The 20,498-nt window shown below is 32.6% G+C and overlaps 1 protein-coding gene across 3 annotated transcripts in view; it reads right to left on the reverse strand.

The window, feature by feature from the left end:
• The window catches only part of MYCBP2 (MYC binding protein 2), a 324,065-nt gene that overhangs the window by 63,796 nt on the left and 239,771 nt on the right, over nucleotides 1-20,498 (reverse strand). For 2 of the 3 annotated variants that reach the window (XM_043997408.1, XM_043997407.1), the window contains 2 exons: nucleotides 18,758-18,880; nucleotides 15,671-15,850 (listed from right to left, as the gene is read on the reverse strand). In XM_043997408.1, the coding sequence (XP_043853343.1) occupies nucleotides 15,671-15,850; nucleotides 18,758-18,880 (303 nt within the window). The remainder of the gene's footprint in view (nucleotides 1-15,670; nucleotides 15,851-18,757; nucleotides 18,881-20,498) is intronic. The other variant, XM_043997409.1, reaches the window with a different exon arrangement.

Here is a 20,498-nt window from a genome sequence, read left to right on the forward strand (position 1 = left end):
ATCTTTATAGTATAGTCCTAATAACTGTGTTCCTATGAATCTACCTCTTAAAATACTACATTGAAAAGATAGATTTATTGACTTGAAGTTTGTAGAGAAAAACGCAACATTTGAGTTAAACCATATATTTAAGAGCAGTGATCCACATATATTTTAAATGTAGAATTTCGTTATTTTTTCTGGGGTTTTAAGCATTTTCCTGCTTATATTGTTATATTGTTAAAACAGTCTCAGTCACTATATAAATGCTATAGGAAACAATTTCTTGGACAAGAAGGTATGCATGCACATTAATTTATTAAATAAGATTTAAGAACTGCAGTTAACTGAAGATTCAGTGTTTTTCTTTGAGAAAACATTCAATTTGTAATAGTAATTCTATAACAAAGTTTTTGTGTATTACAAATAAACGATGGCTGTTTCATAAGATAAATTTTAAGAAAAAAGTCATAGGATTGTGTATTTTTCCCTGTGTTGGACATTAAAACAGAATATTATTACTTTTGCATAAAGATATTTTATATATAAGGTATTCATATTACATAAGGAAATTCTGATTTAGAGTGCTGAGGAAATAAAAGATATATGGAAAATTATATGAAAATTACTTCTAAATATTTCAACTTTAACATTAGAGTTTAAAATTCTCTTTTAACAAATGAGTGGAATGAAAATGAATTGAGGTGAAATTATTTTCCTTTTCGGAAATTCCTTTATATATTTTGAATGTCCCATCCATGAATGCATGCATACCCACCCTTTAGTTTGTGAGACAGAGATGAAAGAGCAGAAGCAGGCCCAGCTACACCATTATTTTTGTAAATGCGCTCACGAGAAGCAAGGTTGCGGGATGGAGTTTCTATAGTGGAAAACAGTGTCAAAGAAGCAACATAGGTTCAATGGAAAACAATTTAGCAGAGAAAACAAGCAGAAACAAAGCATTTTAAAGGGTATGCATCTATTCACTGTTACTAATAAATTTCACTGCTAAGCTGCATTTCACTAAACAAATCTATACTTCTCAAAAATTATAGGTAAGAGGGACAAATTGATGAATTTTGTTTTATAATAATTTAAATGTAATTCACTTCCTTAGGTGGTGCAGTAGATAAAGCACCAGCTCTGGATTCAGGAGGACCTGAGTTCAAATCCAGTTTCAGATACTTGACACTGGTCGTGTGACCCTGGGCAAATCACTTAACCCTCTCTGCTTGCCCCCCCCCCAAAAGAGAGATAGTGAATTACTTTGCCTTTTATGTTGCTATGAAAATGTTAAAATTTAATTCAAAACCTTTATTTATTTAGACTTTGACAAAATCCTATAATTTCAGAGATGTAAGGGACTCCAGGGGCCAACTAATTCAACTTATACCAGAATATCTTCCACAACAGGGATTGTTAAATGTTTTCTTTGTTTGTTTTATACTCCTTTAGCAATCTGCTAAAGCCTATTCTTTACAAGAATAATTTTTTGAAAAAAAATCATAACTGAAGGGAATACTAAATTTCAGTTGGAGGTTAGTAAAAAACATAAGATGTGATTTTTTCCCCCCACCCTAGTTCATGGACCCCTGGAAATCTGTTCATGAACTTCAAGTTAGGAAGCCTTGCTCTACAACATATCTTTTAAATGGTCATAGCTCTTTCCAAGAATTCCAATTAGGGAGAAACTAACTCTCAAGGTAGGTCATTCCACTGTTAGATAGTTCTAATTGTTAAGGAAGTTTTTTTCCTTATGTTACATTCAGATGTACCTCACTGCAACAGTCAGTTATAAAAACAAAAACCGAATCAACCTAAAGTATTCATATATTTGAATAGCTCTGATCTCATTATTTTTTTGCTTAAATATTAAATGATAAAGATAGACAAATTTTTCAAAAGAAAAATAATGTAACTACCGCCAGACAAATCTTAAGAGTAAATTTCAAATGCCTCATTATTCCAAAATTATTTTCAAAGTTCGACAAGTCTTTTTTTTTGGGGGGGGGGGGAGTTGGGAGGAATGGTGAAGTGGATAATGAAAAAAATGAAAATTTACTTAGATTATGATACTACTGATATAAAGTTCTACATGTAAATGTAACTTCTGACTTTCCCAGACTAAAATCTAAATGTGAACCTAAATTAACTTTTTTTTTTTGGCTTAAGTCCTCTTTTGGAGATATTGTTGTATTTTGAGTTCATGTAATTTAGGTTCCAAAATGTGTTTATAACAGACTTTAAAAAAGCAAACAAAGCAAACACAGAAAAAGGAAATAAAAGACATAACTTTGCAATGTTAAACAAATGACATATTTTACTATGCATAAAACCAGTGTAATTTAAATATAACTTAAGCGATATTTTGTTCAAAGAATATGTATGACCTTTAAATATAGGACTTTAAAGGATAATATTATTTCTATACACTTGATAGATTTTGAAGAAAACATCCTATTTGAACATTTAAAAATTTAACATATTAATTTTAAACAAGCAAATAATACCCGGTCTGTGATGCCCTAGAGATAAAGAACTTTGCATAGTACCAGTAAGCGAAATATGTCACTATAAAATTTATTCCTCACTGAAAATGAACAAGAATAATACCCAGTTAATTCACTTTTGATTGTCATGATTAAAGATTAACAATGAATGGAATATGCTAATAAATGTTTTCTGTATAATACCTTAACTTATTTTGTGTTTGTACTAGTTTATCAAAGTAAGGGAAGAAATCTTTCCCAAGTTAAGACTTTCCATTTTATTTAAGGTACCATTAAACTATAACACTTCATAATTTTTAATTTATTTTTCTTCCTGTGAGTTTGGAAGCTGAGAGTTAAAATTAAGAGAACCAAGGATCATAAGGCTATTTGCTGATACTATAACACATAAAAACAAAATTCCACTTCAAGGGGTAGAAAAACAAGTTAAAATATATTGTCTTTATCAATTTACCTTATACATTTTAGTGGTCTGTGCCCAGATAAAGCAACTGGGGAAAACTAGAGATTTCAAAATCTTGCTATTTATTTTAAAATAATTTAATCACAGTTGCTTAATGAAAACTTTACATACTTTCTTTGATCATCAGTTATCAAAATATTAGCAATGAAGCAAGATTATTTATATAACCTAAGATAGCCAAATACACACAAAAATTGTGTCAACCTTCAACAATAAAGACTTTTTTCCTAAGGCCTCTGAGCTTAATAAAAAAATTCTACTCATCAATGAGGTAAGAATTCACCTACCTTATTCAATTAAATTCAACAAGTTGTTTTAAGTTAATAATGCTACACTAAGACTTTGGGCACATGATATACTTGTTAAATACCTGTCACTATGTGTGTGGTACTGTGATAGTTAATTGAAGATACAAAGAGACAAAAAAGTCAGTGCAAAGTGCTCCTGGGAAAAATCTAGTCTAGTCTCTAGATTTTTCCACCAGTAATAACAATAACAATAAAAATTGGCATTCATATAGTGCCTTAGGGTTTGCAAAGCACTTTACAAATAACTCATTTTATCTTCACAACAATATTGGGAAATAGGTCCTTTTATACCAATTTTAAAGATGAGGAAACTGAAGCAGACAAAGGGTAAGTGATTTGCCCAGGATCATATAGCTAGTAAGGATCTGGGGTAGGACTTAAACTCAATCAGTTCTAAATGACTTTAAGCTTAGTGCTATACCCACTACACCTAGCTGCGGTAATAAGGTTCATAAAGTCCTTGAGAAAGAACAAGCTTCAACTCTGAAAGATAGGATGGTGGAATGCCACATGTCCATTAAACAGTCTATCAAAAAGCAACTATGACAGATATGTCCTAGACTTGTAATTTCATTAAGTGCTATGCTAGGCCCTAGAAATAAAAAGATAAAGATAGTCCTTGCCCTCAAAAAGTTGACATTATAGGGATGGATTTGGAATGTGTGTATATTCATATATCCATACACATGTATGTACAAAATAGATTTGAAATAGATAAAAGCTAATTTTGGGGAAAGGCAGGAGGGGAGCTGGATAAGAAGTACCACATGGAAATTGGTACCTGAGCTCGGCCTTGAAAGAAACTAAGAATTCTAAATGACAGGAGGAAGGAATGCATTCCACCCATGGGAAAGAGCACTAAAAATGAACATGGAGAGCTAATGCAATGGCATGTATGAGGATCAGCAAGAAAGTCAGTTTGCTTGGTTCCAGTGTATGTGGAGGGGTATAATTTGTGCTATAAGGCCAGACAAGAAGTTTGAAGCCAGGATTTGAGAGGGGCTACCGCATGAATGAATATATGCAGCACATTTTATTAGAGTATGAACCCAGTGAATTTTTTTTATTTGAAAGTGAACATTTACTGCATACTCAATCAAAAAGTTTATTTTTATTCATCTTAAACTTCACAACTTGATTTTCAAGATATCAACTAAACCTTATTTTAAAGCACAAACTTAAAATATGACCCAGAGTCTTGGGGAAGAGACTAAATATCGTATGAAACATCTGTAATAGTCCAGGTTCAGGTCTAAAGTTCTATTAGTATTGTACTAATTATAACAGGACAATGGCTTCTAGTCATTGTTTTAAAGTGATGCCTTTAGATTGTCAAAGCCATGAGTTCATTCAACAGATATTTAAGGGATAACTACTCATTTGTGTGTACCACATTGCTAAGTGCAGTGGAAAATCCTTCATACAACTTTTGTCCTATTAGTCAATTTTGGGCAGCTATTCTTGAACTTTTACCCTTTTAATCAGTTTTTGGCAGCTCTTCTGAAATGTATTAATAAGAGAGTTGAAATAAAATTAAACATATAATCAAAAGCATTATTTAAGTTTTATTAAATATGTACAGTTGTCAGATATATAAGTGCTTGGATCTCTGCAAGCAGTTTACAAATGCAGCTGCATTGTACTTTTAAGTGCCACTGAAAGGACGGACTGGAGGGAGGGAAGGTGAGGGAGAGAGACAGAGAGAGGAAGACGGAGACAGAGGGAAAGGGACAAGGGGGAGGAGAGGGAGAGAGGGAGAGGGAGAGAGGGAGAGAGGGAGAGAGAGAGAGAGAGAGAGAGAGAGAGAGAGAGAGAGAGAGAGAGAGAGAGAGAGAGAGAGAGAAAAGGAAAAGGTATTAATCTTTTTAAAGAAAAAAATTAAAAGTTATCAAGTGGCAAAAGAAATTAATCACAGGGAATTTGAGTGTAGAAAGTTATAAGGCTTGTTTTTTCTTTCTTCTACTGCCTCAAAGATAGGGGAAAAGAGCCCACAATGACCTGAAAACTGTGGAGAATGATGTCAGCAGCAGGCTGGTGGGAACGAAGTCACAGGAGTGCTTTCTTATACTGAGTTATATATAGGTAACAGCTTCAGGGGCACATTGGTGCTAATGAACTAAAACTGTTCTCATGTCCCAGAAATATACACTTTACCCTTGGGAGATGGGGCTCTAGAATTATGGGTGAACTAGAAAGCATAAGACCTATCAAAATTGTGATAAATGAACCAAACTGTACTTAGACCTTTATTAGTTTTAATATTTGCTCTCTATTTATGATTGAGGGTCAGTATTTCAAAGGGGTAGTGGGGGAAGGGAATAAGCATTTACTATGTGATAGTCATTGAGCTAAAAACTTATCTCATCTGACTCTTACAACAACTATGTAGGTGTTTTTACAATCTCCGTTTTACATTTGAAGAAACTGAGGCAGACATCAATTAAGTTCTTTGTCCTAGGGTCAAACAACTCCAAAGTATCTGATACCAAATTTGAATTCAAGTCTTGCTGATTATAGGCTATGTCCTCTACTTGCTGTGCCATCTAGTGACCCTCTAATGTAAAGGCAAGAGCACAGAATTTAGAATCCTGGATTAGAATCACAGCTCTGCCACTTAATATATATGTGGTTTAGGGAGTCAATCCCTCTCTCTACATCTGCTTCTTGAACTATAAAATGAGGTGGTTGGACTGGATGATCTCTAAAGTTCATTTTTATTCCAAATTCTATGAGTCTATAAGCCAATTTTAAATAAAATGTTGGTTAATGTTTTTAATTTGATGCTGGGATAAAAGTTGTATTTTTTTTTTTTGGTAAAAGAAGCAAGTACTAAAAAAACCCTCTATTTCATAAGAAACATAGATTATGAAACTATGTGAATCAAGCTGTATTTTGCCACGTGAGTGCAACATACTCAAATTATGAGTTTAATTAGCAAATAAAACCATTTAATAGTTGGCAATGCAAACCTAAAGTTTTAGCATCATAATGTAAATGACTTTATATGCTATAAGCAAATAGGTAACATCCCTTCCCCCCCAAAAAATAACAATTATACACAAGAATACATCTAGCACGATTATCCTATAGTATAGATGTTGGTGTTCAATTAAATACAAGTTATTTCCTGAGGAAGGCAGCATGATGTAGTTGAGGGTGTTGGTCTTGGAGTCGGGAATACCTGCAATCCCACCTTCATGACTAAAGGTCATGGACATTCTATCTCATTACCCCCATTTATAAAATTTATAAAATGGGGGTAATGATGACATTTATCTTATTGGGGTGGAATGAAGTTCAAGTGAGGCCTGTGAGAAATGTGTACAGTGCTCTGCAGACCTCAAAATGCTGTATCAAGGGCAGTGACTTTGGATCCAGAGGACTAGGATTTAAGTTCCATCTTTGCCACTTCACACCTGACCTTGGCCAAATCACAATCTTACTGAGCCTCAGTTTCCTCATCTATAACATGAAGGGGTTGGAGTGAATGGTCTCTGAGGTTCCTTCAAACTCTAGATCTATGATTCTAAATGAGAGATACCACTATGGTTATTTTTGAATGCCAACTACATGCTATCACACAACAGTAATACTAAAAGACTACCAATAGGCATTATTATGAAAATAGGTGATTGATGATGTGAAAAGACTAATGTAATAAGAATATTTCTAATTAAGAATAAAGCATTTCATCAATTGGGGAATGGCTGAATAAATTGTGGTATAGTAATGTAAGGGAATACTACTGTACTATAAGAAATGAGGAGCAGGTGGATTTCAGAAAAACCTACAAAGACTTACATGAACTGAGCAGAACCAGGAGAACAATGTACACAGCAACAGCAACATCGAGTGTTGATCAACTATTAAAGACTGAACTCTTCTCAGTATTAAAATGATCCAAGACAATTCCAAAAGACTCATGATGGGAAATGCTCTCCACATCCAGAAAAAGAACTGATGGAGTCTGAATGCAGATTGAAGCATGCTATTTTTACATTCTTTGGGGGTGTTTTTGTATATTTTTTCTTTTTGTTCTGTTTCCTCTTTCACAACATGACTAATGCTTAACATAATTGCACACATATAACCTTATATCAGATTGCTTGCTGTCTTGGGGAGGGAGTGGGGAGAAAAATGTGAAACTCAAAATCTTACAAAAAAAGGAATTTTGAAAACTATCTTTACACGTAATTGGAAAAAAACAAATACTATTTACATAAAAAGTAAAGCATTCCATGAGCTATAGGGCCCAAATACATTGATCAAGTTTATCCTCAGATTCACTTTATGATGTGTAAACCCCCGAAACACACCTCCAGGGAAAAAGGTACCCACCTCAGGGATTGGCTTAAGCCCTCAGAAACTCCAAATTAGGATAGGCCCTCCCCTGTACCTCCCTAAGGTGGAGATTATTATAATGAGATTGATAATCAATTCATCTATACTATAAATATAACTGTCTTTCCTTTCCCTATTCAAGAGATACCTTTCCTGGTGACTCCCTGTGGTCACTCACAGTATTACAATAAAACTTGGGAAACTGAGTCACTGAGTCTTGTAATTCTTTGAGATGCCTCACAATCAATCTGATCAATTAAACCCACCCCACATCAAAACTAGGAGAAGAAAATTGTGTATTAATATAATTTTCATTAAATGTTACTTTGAAAAATGTTACAAAGAACAAAAATAGTAATTACTATATATGTTTACAAAATACTTCTGATTTTTATTTTCCCTCTCTCTCAATTTTGATAAGGAAAACACAAGCTCTAAATCTTTGAGAGTTTGGTTAAAACTCCAATGAAGATTTTTAATGCTTTTATCTTAAGTGGTTAAAAATGGCAATTTTTGCTTCTGCAGAGACATAATTTATCATTCCTACTGTCTTTTGGGGGGCTAAAAGTGTACTTCTGTGTCAGATGACATCATAAACATTGGTGAGACATTTTAAGAGCTGGCAATGAAGCAAACTTTTGCATATTCTTCTGGCATAATTTAAATTCATGTCATGGTATATATTTATTGTTCTCTATTTTCTATTTGAAACTACATTTGGAAAGTGGACTGCCAAGGGTTTCTTTTGAGGTATTGATGAGACCTAGAAAGAATCTGATTTTTTTTTCCCCTTTCAGTAAGAAAGAGAATTCTGAAAATCTTATTTGGCTTTCATACCATTCTGGGATCATTATAAAAGCTCCTTAAGCAGCTTGAAGTGATGTCTACCTTCTTCTAGCAGATATCAATCAGTACAATCCTAATACACTAATACAAAGGTATTATTGTCCTCTAAAATTCTAATTAACTTTGCTATAGTAGGCACTTAAAAAAAAAAGTAGGTACTTTCAGAACCTTGGATATCTTCAATACTTAACTGGTTAAGCTATATGTCAATTTATATACTGTAATGATTGGAATGATGCCACCTACTGGAGACTTGCTGTGGGAAAGCTCCACCATGAGGAAATGCCTCAGAGGCATTGTGGCTTTTCCTTGACGTCAGGAAATGACGTTTGCTCATGGGTGCTATCTATCAAGGCTACCAGCCAATCGACTTGAGGAGCCTCCTATTTTCTGGGAGGAGACAGGAAGGAGGAAAAGGAGCCTGCGCAGAGAGCTCTTGCGTTTTTGGGGTTCCTGACTTGGTGGTGGTGGCGGCAGAGGACTTCACAGGAAATTTGAGGAAAGATAGGAATGCCGGACTGTAGGAATTCTGTTCTCAATCGTTTTCCTTCTATTTTCCAATAAACCCTTAAAAACCTAAACTCGTTTTATCAGTGATTTTAGTCAGTTTCCCCCAAAAACTGGGGGAACAGATTAGAATCCACATTTAGAATCTTAAATTACACAATTCCATAAACATAGGCAAACCTCATGTTATTTCATTGCCTTGTACACTTAAAAAATACAGTTCTGCCTTCTGGTTTACTTGAGTCCTAATGGGGGATAATATGTAAATGTTGTCCCCTCCCACTCAAACTATAAAAAAAAATCTATCCTAGAAGAAAAATATTAGGCACATTATAACCATTATTTGTACCTTTTAAAAACCACTTGTAATCACATTTTTAGATGATTTAATGTGAAGATGGATACTGTTACTAAGAATCATATAGACAGATAGAGAAGGGATGGAGTTATGCTATCAAGCTGAAGCAACTACCAATAACGAAGTTGTGGTTATACAGCGAAATGTATTATCCAACCAACCTTGGTTAGATCTTATAATAAAATCTGGAGGAGGGATGGGAGGGAAGACTTTGAGGCTAAATATGAACATCAATACAGAATTCTAAGGGAACTTTCTTTCCTTTAGTAAATTAATATTTATATAAAAATGAAAATAATAAATAAAATAAGATTTAGATAAAAATTAAGTAAAAAACACATGGGAATACTAAACAAAGAGAATTGTAGAATCTCAGAGGTGGAAAAGAACTCAGAGGTCATGCAGTTTAACTGAAACCTGAATAAACACACTAAACAAATCTTTGCTCAAAGACCTCTTGTAAGCTATAACCTATTGCTTCCTAAGGCAGTCCATTTTATTTTTTGTATAGCACTTTTAGGAAGTATTTCCTTATGTCAAGCCTAAATTTGCCTCTTTGGAACTTCCTCTAATTGTCCTAGTTCAGCTTTATAGAATAAGCCTAAATGCTCTCTGTGACAGCCCTTCAAATTCTTCAAAATTATTATAATATCACCTCAAGCCTTCTCTAAGCCAAACCTCTATTTCTTTCAATTTATTTTTTATGCCTTAATTTACCTTCCTGGTTGCCCATCTATGCATATTCTCCAGATTATCAATTTATCCTTCATAAAACACAAAACACAGATTTTAATACAAGGCTCAAAATATGATCTATCAGCGCAGAGAACATCAGGATTATGACATTCCTAGTCCTGGTTATTATTGCTTTATTAATGCAACCTATATTTTGTTAGCTTTCTTGATCAGACCGCCACATAATACTGCTGATTGATACGATGTTTGCAGCTAACTAAAAAAGCAAGCTTTTTTTCCAAATGAACTGTTGTCTAGTTCCTAGCTTCTTTTTTAATTTTAATTTAATTTTATTATTTTCCAGTTATATATTACATATAAGGATAGTTTTCAACATTTGTTTTCACTAGATTTTTAGTTCCAATTTTTTCTTTTCTGCCCCCCTCCCTTTCTTCCCTCCTCCCCAAGACGGAAAAGAGTCCGATATAGGTAGTATATGTACAATAACATCAAACATATTTCTAAGTTAGTCATCTTGTGAAAGAAGAATCAGAACACAAAGGAAAAACCCCAAACAAGAAGGAAAAAAAGTCCAAAAGTAGAACAGTATGATTCAATCTGCATTCATAATTCATAGTTCTTTTTTCTGGATGTTGAGAACATTTTCTATCATGAGTTCTTTGAAACTGTTTTGGATTGTTGCACTGCTCAGAAGCGCCAATAGTTCCTAGCTTCATAAACTGTGGGTTGCAATCCTATATGGGGTTGCATAACTAAATGTGGGGGCTGCGAAAAATTTGGCAACACTAAGGTTTTGTATACTTATTTTATGTACCTATATACCTGGGGTCACATAAAAATTTCTCAGTTAAAAAGGGGTTGGGAGGGGAAAAATTTTAAGAAGCTGTTGTCTAGCTAAGCCCCCATCATCGTATATTTATAAAACTGTTTGTTGAACCCGAGGCAAAAGTTTTATAATTATCCTTAAGTTTGGTTCAACCTTCTAATTCATTAATATCTTTTAAAACCATAATTCTCAGCCAGTATGTTAAGTATGCCTGCCATATTCGAGTCATTTGCAAATTTAGCAAGCATGTCATCTATTTCTTTAACCAAAATAATGATAAACATGTTGAACAACACAGGGGCATGCACAGAATCCCAGGGAATGCCACTGGCAACTTCCTTCAGAGTAGATAACAAACCAAACATTTGATGCCATAGAGTAAAACAGAGCCTTAAAGGCTCTTTTCAAGCAATAAGACTATGGCTATATTAGGATCAAAAAAAGATTCCTTGGAAGGGTTAACCCTGCTTGTATAATGATTCTTTGATTTTCAATATAAACCCAGGCATAAAAGATGCCACATGCCTCCAAAGATATTGTCCATGATCATCAAAAGCAAAATGAGTCTGTTGTATATGGTGAGATTCTCTAGCTGCTTCTGAGGGTGGACGACGTTGCACAGAGGCTATAGAGCTTCTTCAAAAAGATCCATGAAAACTTAAAAGCAACTGGCCCATCAAACCATACAGTAAAAAGAGTAAGTGATATACAAACACATGATGTACAGTAGGATGGAAAACTCAATGAGATAGACCATAAAGATATATCTTTTGGAGAAATACTGTAGGGGGGAAATGTTCTGGGCTCAAAACTGAATGGAAAGAGAATTTTCAACTCTGCAAGTTATGTTCTCAATAGGGGATGACCCAAAGGGCAAAGAATATATGCATGCTGGGTCACAGCATACTGCTGAAGGCGAAGTGAATGCAAGAAGTGGTATGTAAGACATTTATCAATAATGCTCATGTGGCTGGTTTACCTCTTTTTCAGGTATCAAATCTATAGGCCAGAGGATAAGAGATGAATAGATTATGTACCGAATTAGTAAAAGACTGAAAGGAAGGCCTGCAACATGTGCTGTGAAGAATTACAGGAAGGGTAAAGAAAAGAATATCAGAAAAGATAAAAAGAATGGATGGATTTTCATATACATGGGTGGAGGAAGACTAGAGATTCCCTAAAGTACCACAGTATGCAGATTTAAATATAGCAGCCATTTTGTTCTCCAGTATACTAAAAATGCCTAAATGACACCCTATATAATACCCAAATCTTCTAGCCCATGAGAACCAAATTTTTCCTCTGTACATTGATGAAAAATTGAATTGGCATATGGTGAATAAATAGTGAATAGAACAGAACAGTTAATAAGGCAGAAAAAGAGAAAATAAAAATATATAGGAGGAAGAGGAGAAAAACAAAAGGAAATAATCCTTATATATAACTGAAAAAGAATAAAGTACTTTTAAGATAAAAAAATAAAAGAGCTATTAGCCTGCCTTAAAATAAAAAGGCAAATAAAGGGCTTATATGCAAAAGTCTTAAAGTCTTACAAGATATCAGCAGTTTTGAAGTTGAAGCCTTAGAATGAGGACAGATACTGATTGGAGGAAGGAAGAGGGCTATTGGTGAGCAAGATATAGCATTCTGGAGTGAATGAAAGTGCTGAATAACTTGTCAAATGCCACATAGATCATGGCTGTACCTCTTCCTATTATTCAATATTAGGTTCAGGTTGTTTTCTATCTTTAACAGTTGATTAGTATTTACTTATTTATCTACTTGGTGGATTTATCTACTCAAGTGGACTGCATGAGTGATTTGTTTCTTTGGTTTTAAGGAGGTTTTATAATGTTTATTCACACATTTTCTGAATGAAAAAATTCTATAAAGTTAGCATAGAATTCTACATGTGCATTCTATTTTTATTAAGAAACACGAAGTAAATTGTCTGCTTTCTTAGACACTAGTCATATTTTATACACACCAAAAGTAGTAAAGGAGTAACTTTCAATATGGGCAGAGAGGATCTTTCTCGGACTTCACAATTTATGGAGTATGAATTATTATGTACTATAGGTACATTTTTAATGGAAAATGGCTATTAAAATAAGTTTTTAGACTCAGAACTATCCTCTATGGAAGTAATGAAGGAACTCAGTTATAAAAGTACTATTTTCAGTAGAGAACATATAAGCATAAAATAAATTTTTCTATCAATCTATCATTTTCTATCAATCTGTCTTCATAATTCAGCAAATATTTATTGCGTACCTCCTATGTACTAGGTATTCTGCTAGATGTGCAGAGGACACAGAGATGAGTTGCTTCCCAAGACAAAAATGTAAAAGATCATGGGACTTTAATAATAAAAGGCAATTAGAGATTGAGATCAAGATCAAGTTCTGTTCTGATTTTCAGAACCCTAAGTCAAACAATTCCAAAAATCATGCAACTAATTTTGAAGACTGAAAACTAAAAATTAAAATCATAATCAAAACTCAGAAGAAAATGATAATGAAATATGCATCCTTTATATAACCTATGTATTAACAAAAAAAGGTTTATATTTTACTTCTGGATTTAATCTTCATTAGAAAAATAAGTCAAAATAACTAATACTTATAGAATATAGGATATCAAATTAAAATAAAGAACCTTTTCTTATTGCTAAAGCAATGTCTACACAAGGCCAATAAAAACCTTTTAATACATGAAATGTTTTATTCAATTAGTGGCAAGAGTCAATTCTGCCTTTCACATAAAGTTTTAAAAAGATGCTATTATATAAATTTAAGTTGAATATAATCCAGATTTGCCAAATCTTCCAAGATGTTATAATAGGCAAATAAATGTTTTTTCATCAAATTATTGAACTCTGAGAATTAAATCTGCTTCAAAGGAAAAATAGTCAATGTTATCAACGTTTAAACATGAAATGCTTATGCTAATAGAAGTAGAAAATCTTAAGTACAAAAAGCTGTTTCATATGTCTTTAATTATTATTAGTGACAACTAGTAAACTTGATCTTTCATATATAAACATTTTCTAGATTGATTATTATATAAACTCCTTGAATCCAATATCACAAAATATGTGACAAAAGACCTCTAAGCATGTAAAGTGAGACTCAAGGAAAATGCATTTTACTTAAATATTCTGAGTAATAAACAGTTACAAGCGAAAATAGCTTAAGATGGTATTATTAACAGAGCTCTAGTTTACTGATAAAGATGTAAACTTTTTTGTTTGCATGCTAAAGAGATTTATTTGGCATTACACTAAAGAATAAGGCTATTTTGGGGGATTTGGAAGTAAAATGCTTATTGTCTTTAAAAAATTGCTTTGAATTTTCTCCTTTAAGAAAGTGTTAAAAAAGAACACAACAAAACCAAAACTTAATCTCAAAACTAAAATAAAATTGATTTCATTAAGTATTTGGAAGGCTGCTATTACACACACACACACACACACACACACACACACACAATCTGTATTTTTTTGCCAACTACAACCTAGAACAGTGTTTAACTGAGAGAAAGAAGTTTAAAGACAATCTAAGTTACTAAATCATTTTCCCTTCAATACACACACAAAAACAAAGAACTGGGACTTGAATATACAATTTTTGATTTTCATGCCTGTATTTTAATTTCAATACTATTTAGTATTGTTTAATAAAGGGCATGTCAAGTTAAAATTTATATGTAACTTTTAAATTACACATTGATTTTTTCTAAGTTCTTCTTTTGAACTTTATTGAGTAAAGTTTTTTGATGTATTTTGTTCTAAGATTTCCAATGATATATTATAACTCCTTGCTACTCTAATAATGGGATATAAATTTAATTTCTAATTAATTTCATTTCTAATATTGGTCCTGAATTTCCTTCTATTATTTTTTGTCCTGATTTTTAAAGCTTTCCATCCACATGTCTACATGTATACGCTAATGACTTCTAATTTGAAATGCCATATTAATATATCTTAACTTGTAATTCCTTTTCCTCTTTCATAACTTAGTTCTACCATGATACAATGACACCTACTTCTGTGAAATGTTCAACTAAGTATTCTCTATTAATGGCAGACTTCTGATAATCTTATGGGGTTGTAATTACAAATGTAAAGATAGCTGTTAGTCATGTTTCATAAAAAAAAAAAACTGACTACATTTTATGTTGTAATTTGAAGGAATAATATTCCTGAAAGGTTCTGAAAATATCAGTTTACTATTTCTGATATACTTTATATATATATATATATGCACATACATATATATATACACACACACATATATATATATATATATATATATATATAAAACTCATTTGATCTCTCTGATCACGTATATGCTATTATACTTTCATTTCTATCCACAATAATATTTGGAAACCAATGAAAATGAATTTAAACTAGAGCTTGCCATTAAGGCTTCTTATTTTTATAAGGAAATTTCAAAATTTAAGTTTGTTTTTAAAAGTAACACTTAAAATAATTAATTTCTTGACAAAGATATAAGCTATCCTTAATTGTGGTAGAACCAGAATGCGAAATGTAATGCTGAACCTGAAGAAACTAAATTGAATAAAAGAATATAGGAAAATTCAGTAATCTTGTAACACAGAGGGCAAAAACCCCAAAAGTCCTACCACAAGAACATATTATGGGAATAATTTCTATGCTTAAAAATGGGAAAAAACCCTCTAACTTGAAATATAACCAATACGGTGAACGAATGTACAATTAGTAGCTGATAAGCAACTCAGACTGTTATAGCAATGGCAAAGCTTCAGAAATAGACTTATGAAGCAGGTTAATGCTGACAGACTTACTCTGAAGCTGAGGCTGCTGGAAGGAAAGGGGCTGTCCGAACACAAATGGACTGTGGACTAGGGAAGAGGGAGGTTTTGCAGCTTGATCAAAGATGGAAGGAGCTGGGAGATTGGGCCGTGACTGAATGGAATTCAGTATGGCACTCAGTTGGTCACCTGCAGTGGGCAAAACAGTCAAAACTACAACCTGTTATTAATCAACATCCAAAATGGTAGAATAAACGGTGTTGCATAATGCTCAGATCAAGTTAATTATGGATTAAAACTTTGCCAAGGTAGATAGCTATGATAGTTGGCAACAATCAATATCAAGATATAGGGACCAACTTTTACAGTATGAAAAATAAACCCCACTAGATTTCAAATAATAACTCACTTTTGGTGTTAATTATATTTGAATACTCAAATCTAAATCAGATATAAATTAATAACAGAGAAGAGTAAATGGTTTATGAAAAATCTTGAAGCATTCCTTCAATTTTTTATAAACATAGATACAAATAATCTAAGTGAATGCTGTCTTTTATTTGTTGTCCATATATACACATATATGTATATATATATACACACTGTCCAACATGAACTACAACTCATACAGAATATGAATAAAAATGTGTACCATTTCTGAATAGTTTTATATGTGCATTGCTTATTCATGTACAGAGTTGTACAATTTTTAGTTTCTGTTAAGAAATTACTTTAAAGCTACTGGACTTATTGGCATTTAAAATCAATGTCTCTTTTTTCATCTTTTATGACATTTACAAACTACTTTTTTTTCTATTTTGTGGAGAATCTAGTTATTATTGACTTAAAAGAACATAATCATGTTTTTCTGGCTGGTTAAAAACCAAGATAATTCATCATTTGTGAATTCTGTAAATCTTTAAGAAGGGAAAGTGAGCAATTTAATCTGAACAGTGTTCCTTAAGAATAGTTTATGAATCTTTTAAAAATATTGCATATAGTATTTCTTTTTACTAGAGTTTCTATCATTTAATTATAAATCAAAAAGGATAAGTGAAAATTCATATATCAAGTGTTTCCCAAAGACTTTCTCCCATATTTTCTGACTATAATTCAGTTTTGAAAATTAAAATCTCAACACTATCAATAAAAGATGGATTAGCAAGGATATGAACACATTTTTAGGCCCCTTACTTTACTGAGCTACACAACAAAAGATTAGATCATATAAAGAACTCTTAAGAATTCAAACTTCATGTTAAGTAAATAGATTGGACAAAAGTATAAGTTTCATTAGATGCTTATAATATCACTAGTTTAAAAGACAGAACTGTTACTGAATGATTCAATAAATACAAATAGATAATAAATATGGTTAAAAGTATTCATCAGGATACTAGAAACATGCATAATAAATTAAGGCTATATTAAAATTTATCAACTTCTTTGCCCAACTTATAAATGCTATCAAACGTTACGTGCAATTTGGGAAGAGAAGTATTATTATTAATGTCATATTGTTTTCCTGCCTTTCTTAATAGTATTGAATGCATTGAAGTTGTGAAAAACAGTTAATTTTCCCTTTTCACTTACTCATGTTATTTGGTATTTTAAAATAATAAGATTTGTTTAGAGAATAACAATTGAATGTACTTTTAAAGATCTACTGATGTTGTCATTTTAAAGTTTTAAAAAAGATATAATTTGAAAAAAGACAGTTCTTTAAAATAAAAGGACTAAACACTTGGTAGGAGTTAGTAAGCACCGAAATTTTTAATTATAGCAGAAGGGTAGCAGAAAAATAATAAAAGGAAAGACTTAAATACATTCTTGTATAAATGTAAAACAGGAAAGCTGAAGACAGTTTGTTGTGGGCAATTACTCCCTCAAGCATCAGAAATGGTTAAAAGGAAATCCTTTGGCTAGACTTCTACCAAAAATCATAAAAGGAACTAATTCAGAAAGCACTGGTAAATTGGCTTTATTATTTACTGAATGTTTAGCTACTCTTGGTTAGCTAAAAAAGTCAAGTATGCTATCACAATGTGATGTGTACATGCATAGAATGAAATGGTCAAGTTCTTTCCCTCTTACAATCCAGTCCTATAGATTAGTTTATTACAATTTTACAAGTTTATTATTATACTTTATAAGTTTACAGTCAACTCTGCTTTTTCTATCCATCACCCAGCTAAGTTTCAGGCTATTAAAAAAAGTGAGGGCCAGAAACATGTCAGAACAGATATTTATGTGTATTTCTAAGTCAAATGGGCACATGTATTACGAAATTTGTTTTGGATTATATGTGTTTCTATTCTATTCTACTCTATTGACCTGAATTGCAATTTTATATCTTTTATTTGCCCCTTTTTAAAAAATCTAGTTTCCTTCTAAATAGCACCAGAAAAAACATGGTACAATGTCAAGAGAGCTGTATATGGAATTGAAGGGCCTTGGTTCATGTCTTGGCTTTGCCACTTACTATCTGCATGACTTTGGGCAACTCATTTGACCTCTCTGGCCTCAGTTTCCTCAAGTATAAATTAGAGCATTGGATTAAGATGAACTTGAAAGTTTCTTTCATCTCTAAATCTATGTCCCTATGACTATAATGTAAACATACATATAGTAACAATAACAGTTATAGCTGACACATATAGCATTTAAGGTTTTACAGTGTTTTATTTCAACCTACATGAAACATATGCTAACATTTAAGCACTTTCTTTGTTGTTTAATTGAACGAATAAATGAAGCTAATTTACAATAATTTCCCTGTTAGTTTATCAGGGTGTAACTTTAATTTTTAACTGACAATTTTAGGGACATCTTTGTCCTATTAACTCTAGAAAAAAACTATTCTACATTTCTTAAGCAAACAGATAATCAAAATTATGATTCCTTCTTTAGGTCCTATTGAACCTCAAGCTTCTTATATATATAGAAAAAAAACCCATACAAACAGCAAAAATGCAATATCCAAATGGTAGTTTTAAATTGAGATATTGAAAAATAGTCTTCTGGGATTGGGTATTTCGAGAGGTGACATACATTAAAGAAGTAGTGAAGTTAGGTATGAAAATAAATTAAAAATCGACTTTAAAATGCCTTAATACTTACCTTTGTTATTCCCAAGTCCATAATCAAATCCTTGGGCATTGTTACCTGCCCCTTTATTGAAAGCTTGTACTGAGAAGGGGCTTGGAGGAGGAGTTTGAGAATTCTGATCCAGAAGAACTTGTTCTAGAAGACAAGGCATAGCTACAGAATTAGACTCTCATTTGCTATCTGTTATTTGTATTAACAAGAAGAAAAAATATCAAATTTTATGAAGCTCAGAGTTGAACTAATAACACAAGTACTTATATTTGATAACTCCTACTTTTTCATTAGGCAACCTTTACTGCTGGTAAAAAGGATTCTATTATCCTCATTTCTGAAGGGCAAAATGAACTCCAATAGTATGCTAGCTTTATAGCATTTACTGTGATAGTATGAAGGTGATACACGCCATTATCATTTTTCATTTCATGAAATATAGCTATGCTATGTTTAATCACCTGCTAGTAATTAGATAATGAAAATATCATATGGCCTTTATTTTAGTACACTAAACATAAAAAAATCCAGTAACAAAACTAATCCAATAACATTTATTCATATATGTATCAAATTTTTTTTGCATGATGACACTAAAAGCAATAGTCTTAGGTAAATCAAAATAATTATACTGATTCCAGCTAAGCATAAATTTTTTTTCCAAGTTGACAAAAAAGGGAACAATTTCTAGAGGAAAAGAGATGTGCTTATTCCATTACTAGCATATCATAAACAATGAAATGTTTAAAATGGCAAGCCCTTTTAAACAGGAAATGGAACTTGGAGAGGGGCGTAATATTTTTTTCCTACCTGTAAATTGGAATTCTGCTGTACCAGTGGTACTGTACGGTCTACCCCTTTACCAGCATTTGTAGACTTTTTTCAAAAAACCAATCCTAGTACTTCCCTTAGGCAATATTCTTCAGTCAGATATTTCACCAGTAGAAAGTTTCCTCTGGAAAACACCCATGAATAGTATCCTGAACGGAAAAGAAAGCATCGCCCTCACCCTCCAACCTCAGAATGGTCCAGTAGCAAGCACTGCAGATATAGGGCTTGGCTCTTGGAATGTTTCTAGGTAGCTCAAACTCGCCTACCAGCTTCATTTGTAGTAATCCAGCATCCAGTGGAAAAACATATATTTTTTTACTGACATTAATGTTACCCTCTATTTTACATGAAAGAATTAACAAAGTGGTGAAGTAGACAGAGCGTTCCCTTTGGAGTCAGCAAGATCTAGGTTTAAAATATACCTCTCACATATGGTGGGTGAGCAAACCACATAAACTCTCAGTGACCCCACTTATTTCTCCAAGAATTGTGGGTTTGTATCAAGTGAGAGAATTTTCTATACCAAATCACAAGGGTGTGTACATGTACATGATATGCATATGTAAAAAGCATGTGTATATCATATTACTATTGTTGCAGCAGAAATAGAATCTGGCACACCAGTATTTTTTATATAAGCACACATATATAAAAATGTATTAAAACTTTAAATTTTGTACAAAATATATCTGCATATGTGTAAAACGGTGATGGCGGCCTGGTAGTAAAGTGGACAGTGCCCTGGGCCTGGAGTCAGGAAGACCTGAGTTCAAAACTGGATTCAGTTATGTGATCCCGAGCAGGTTGCATAACTTGTTTGCTTCCACTTTCTCAACTGGAAAATAGGAATAATAACAGGACCTTCTTCCTAGGGTTGTTGTGAGGATCAAAGAAGATAATATTTGTAAAGTGCTTGGCACATAGTCAGTTA

The sequence above is a fragment of the Dromiciops gliroides genome, chromosome 3 (genome assembly GCF_019393635.1).
Source record: "Dromiciops gliroides isolate mDroGli1 chromosome 3, mDroGli1.pri, whole genome shotgun sequence".
NCBI lineage: Eukaryota > Metazoa > Chordata > Mammalia > Microbiotheria > Microbiotheriidae > Dromiciops > Dromiciops gliroides.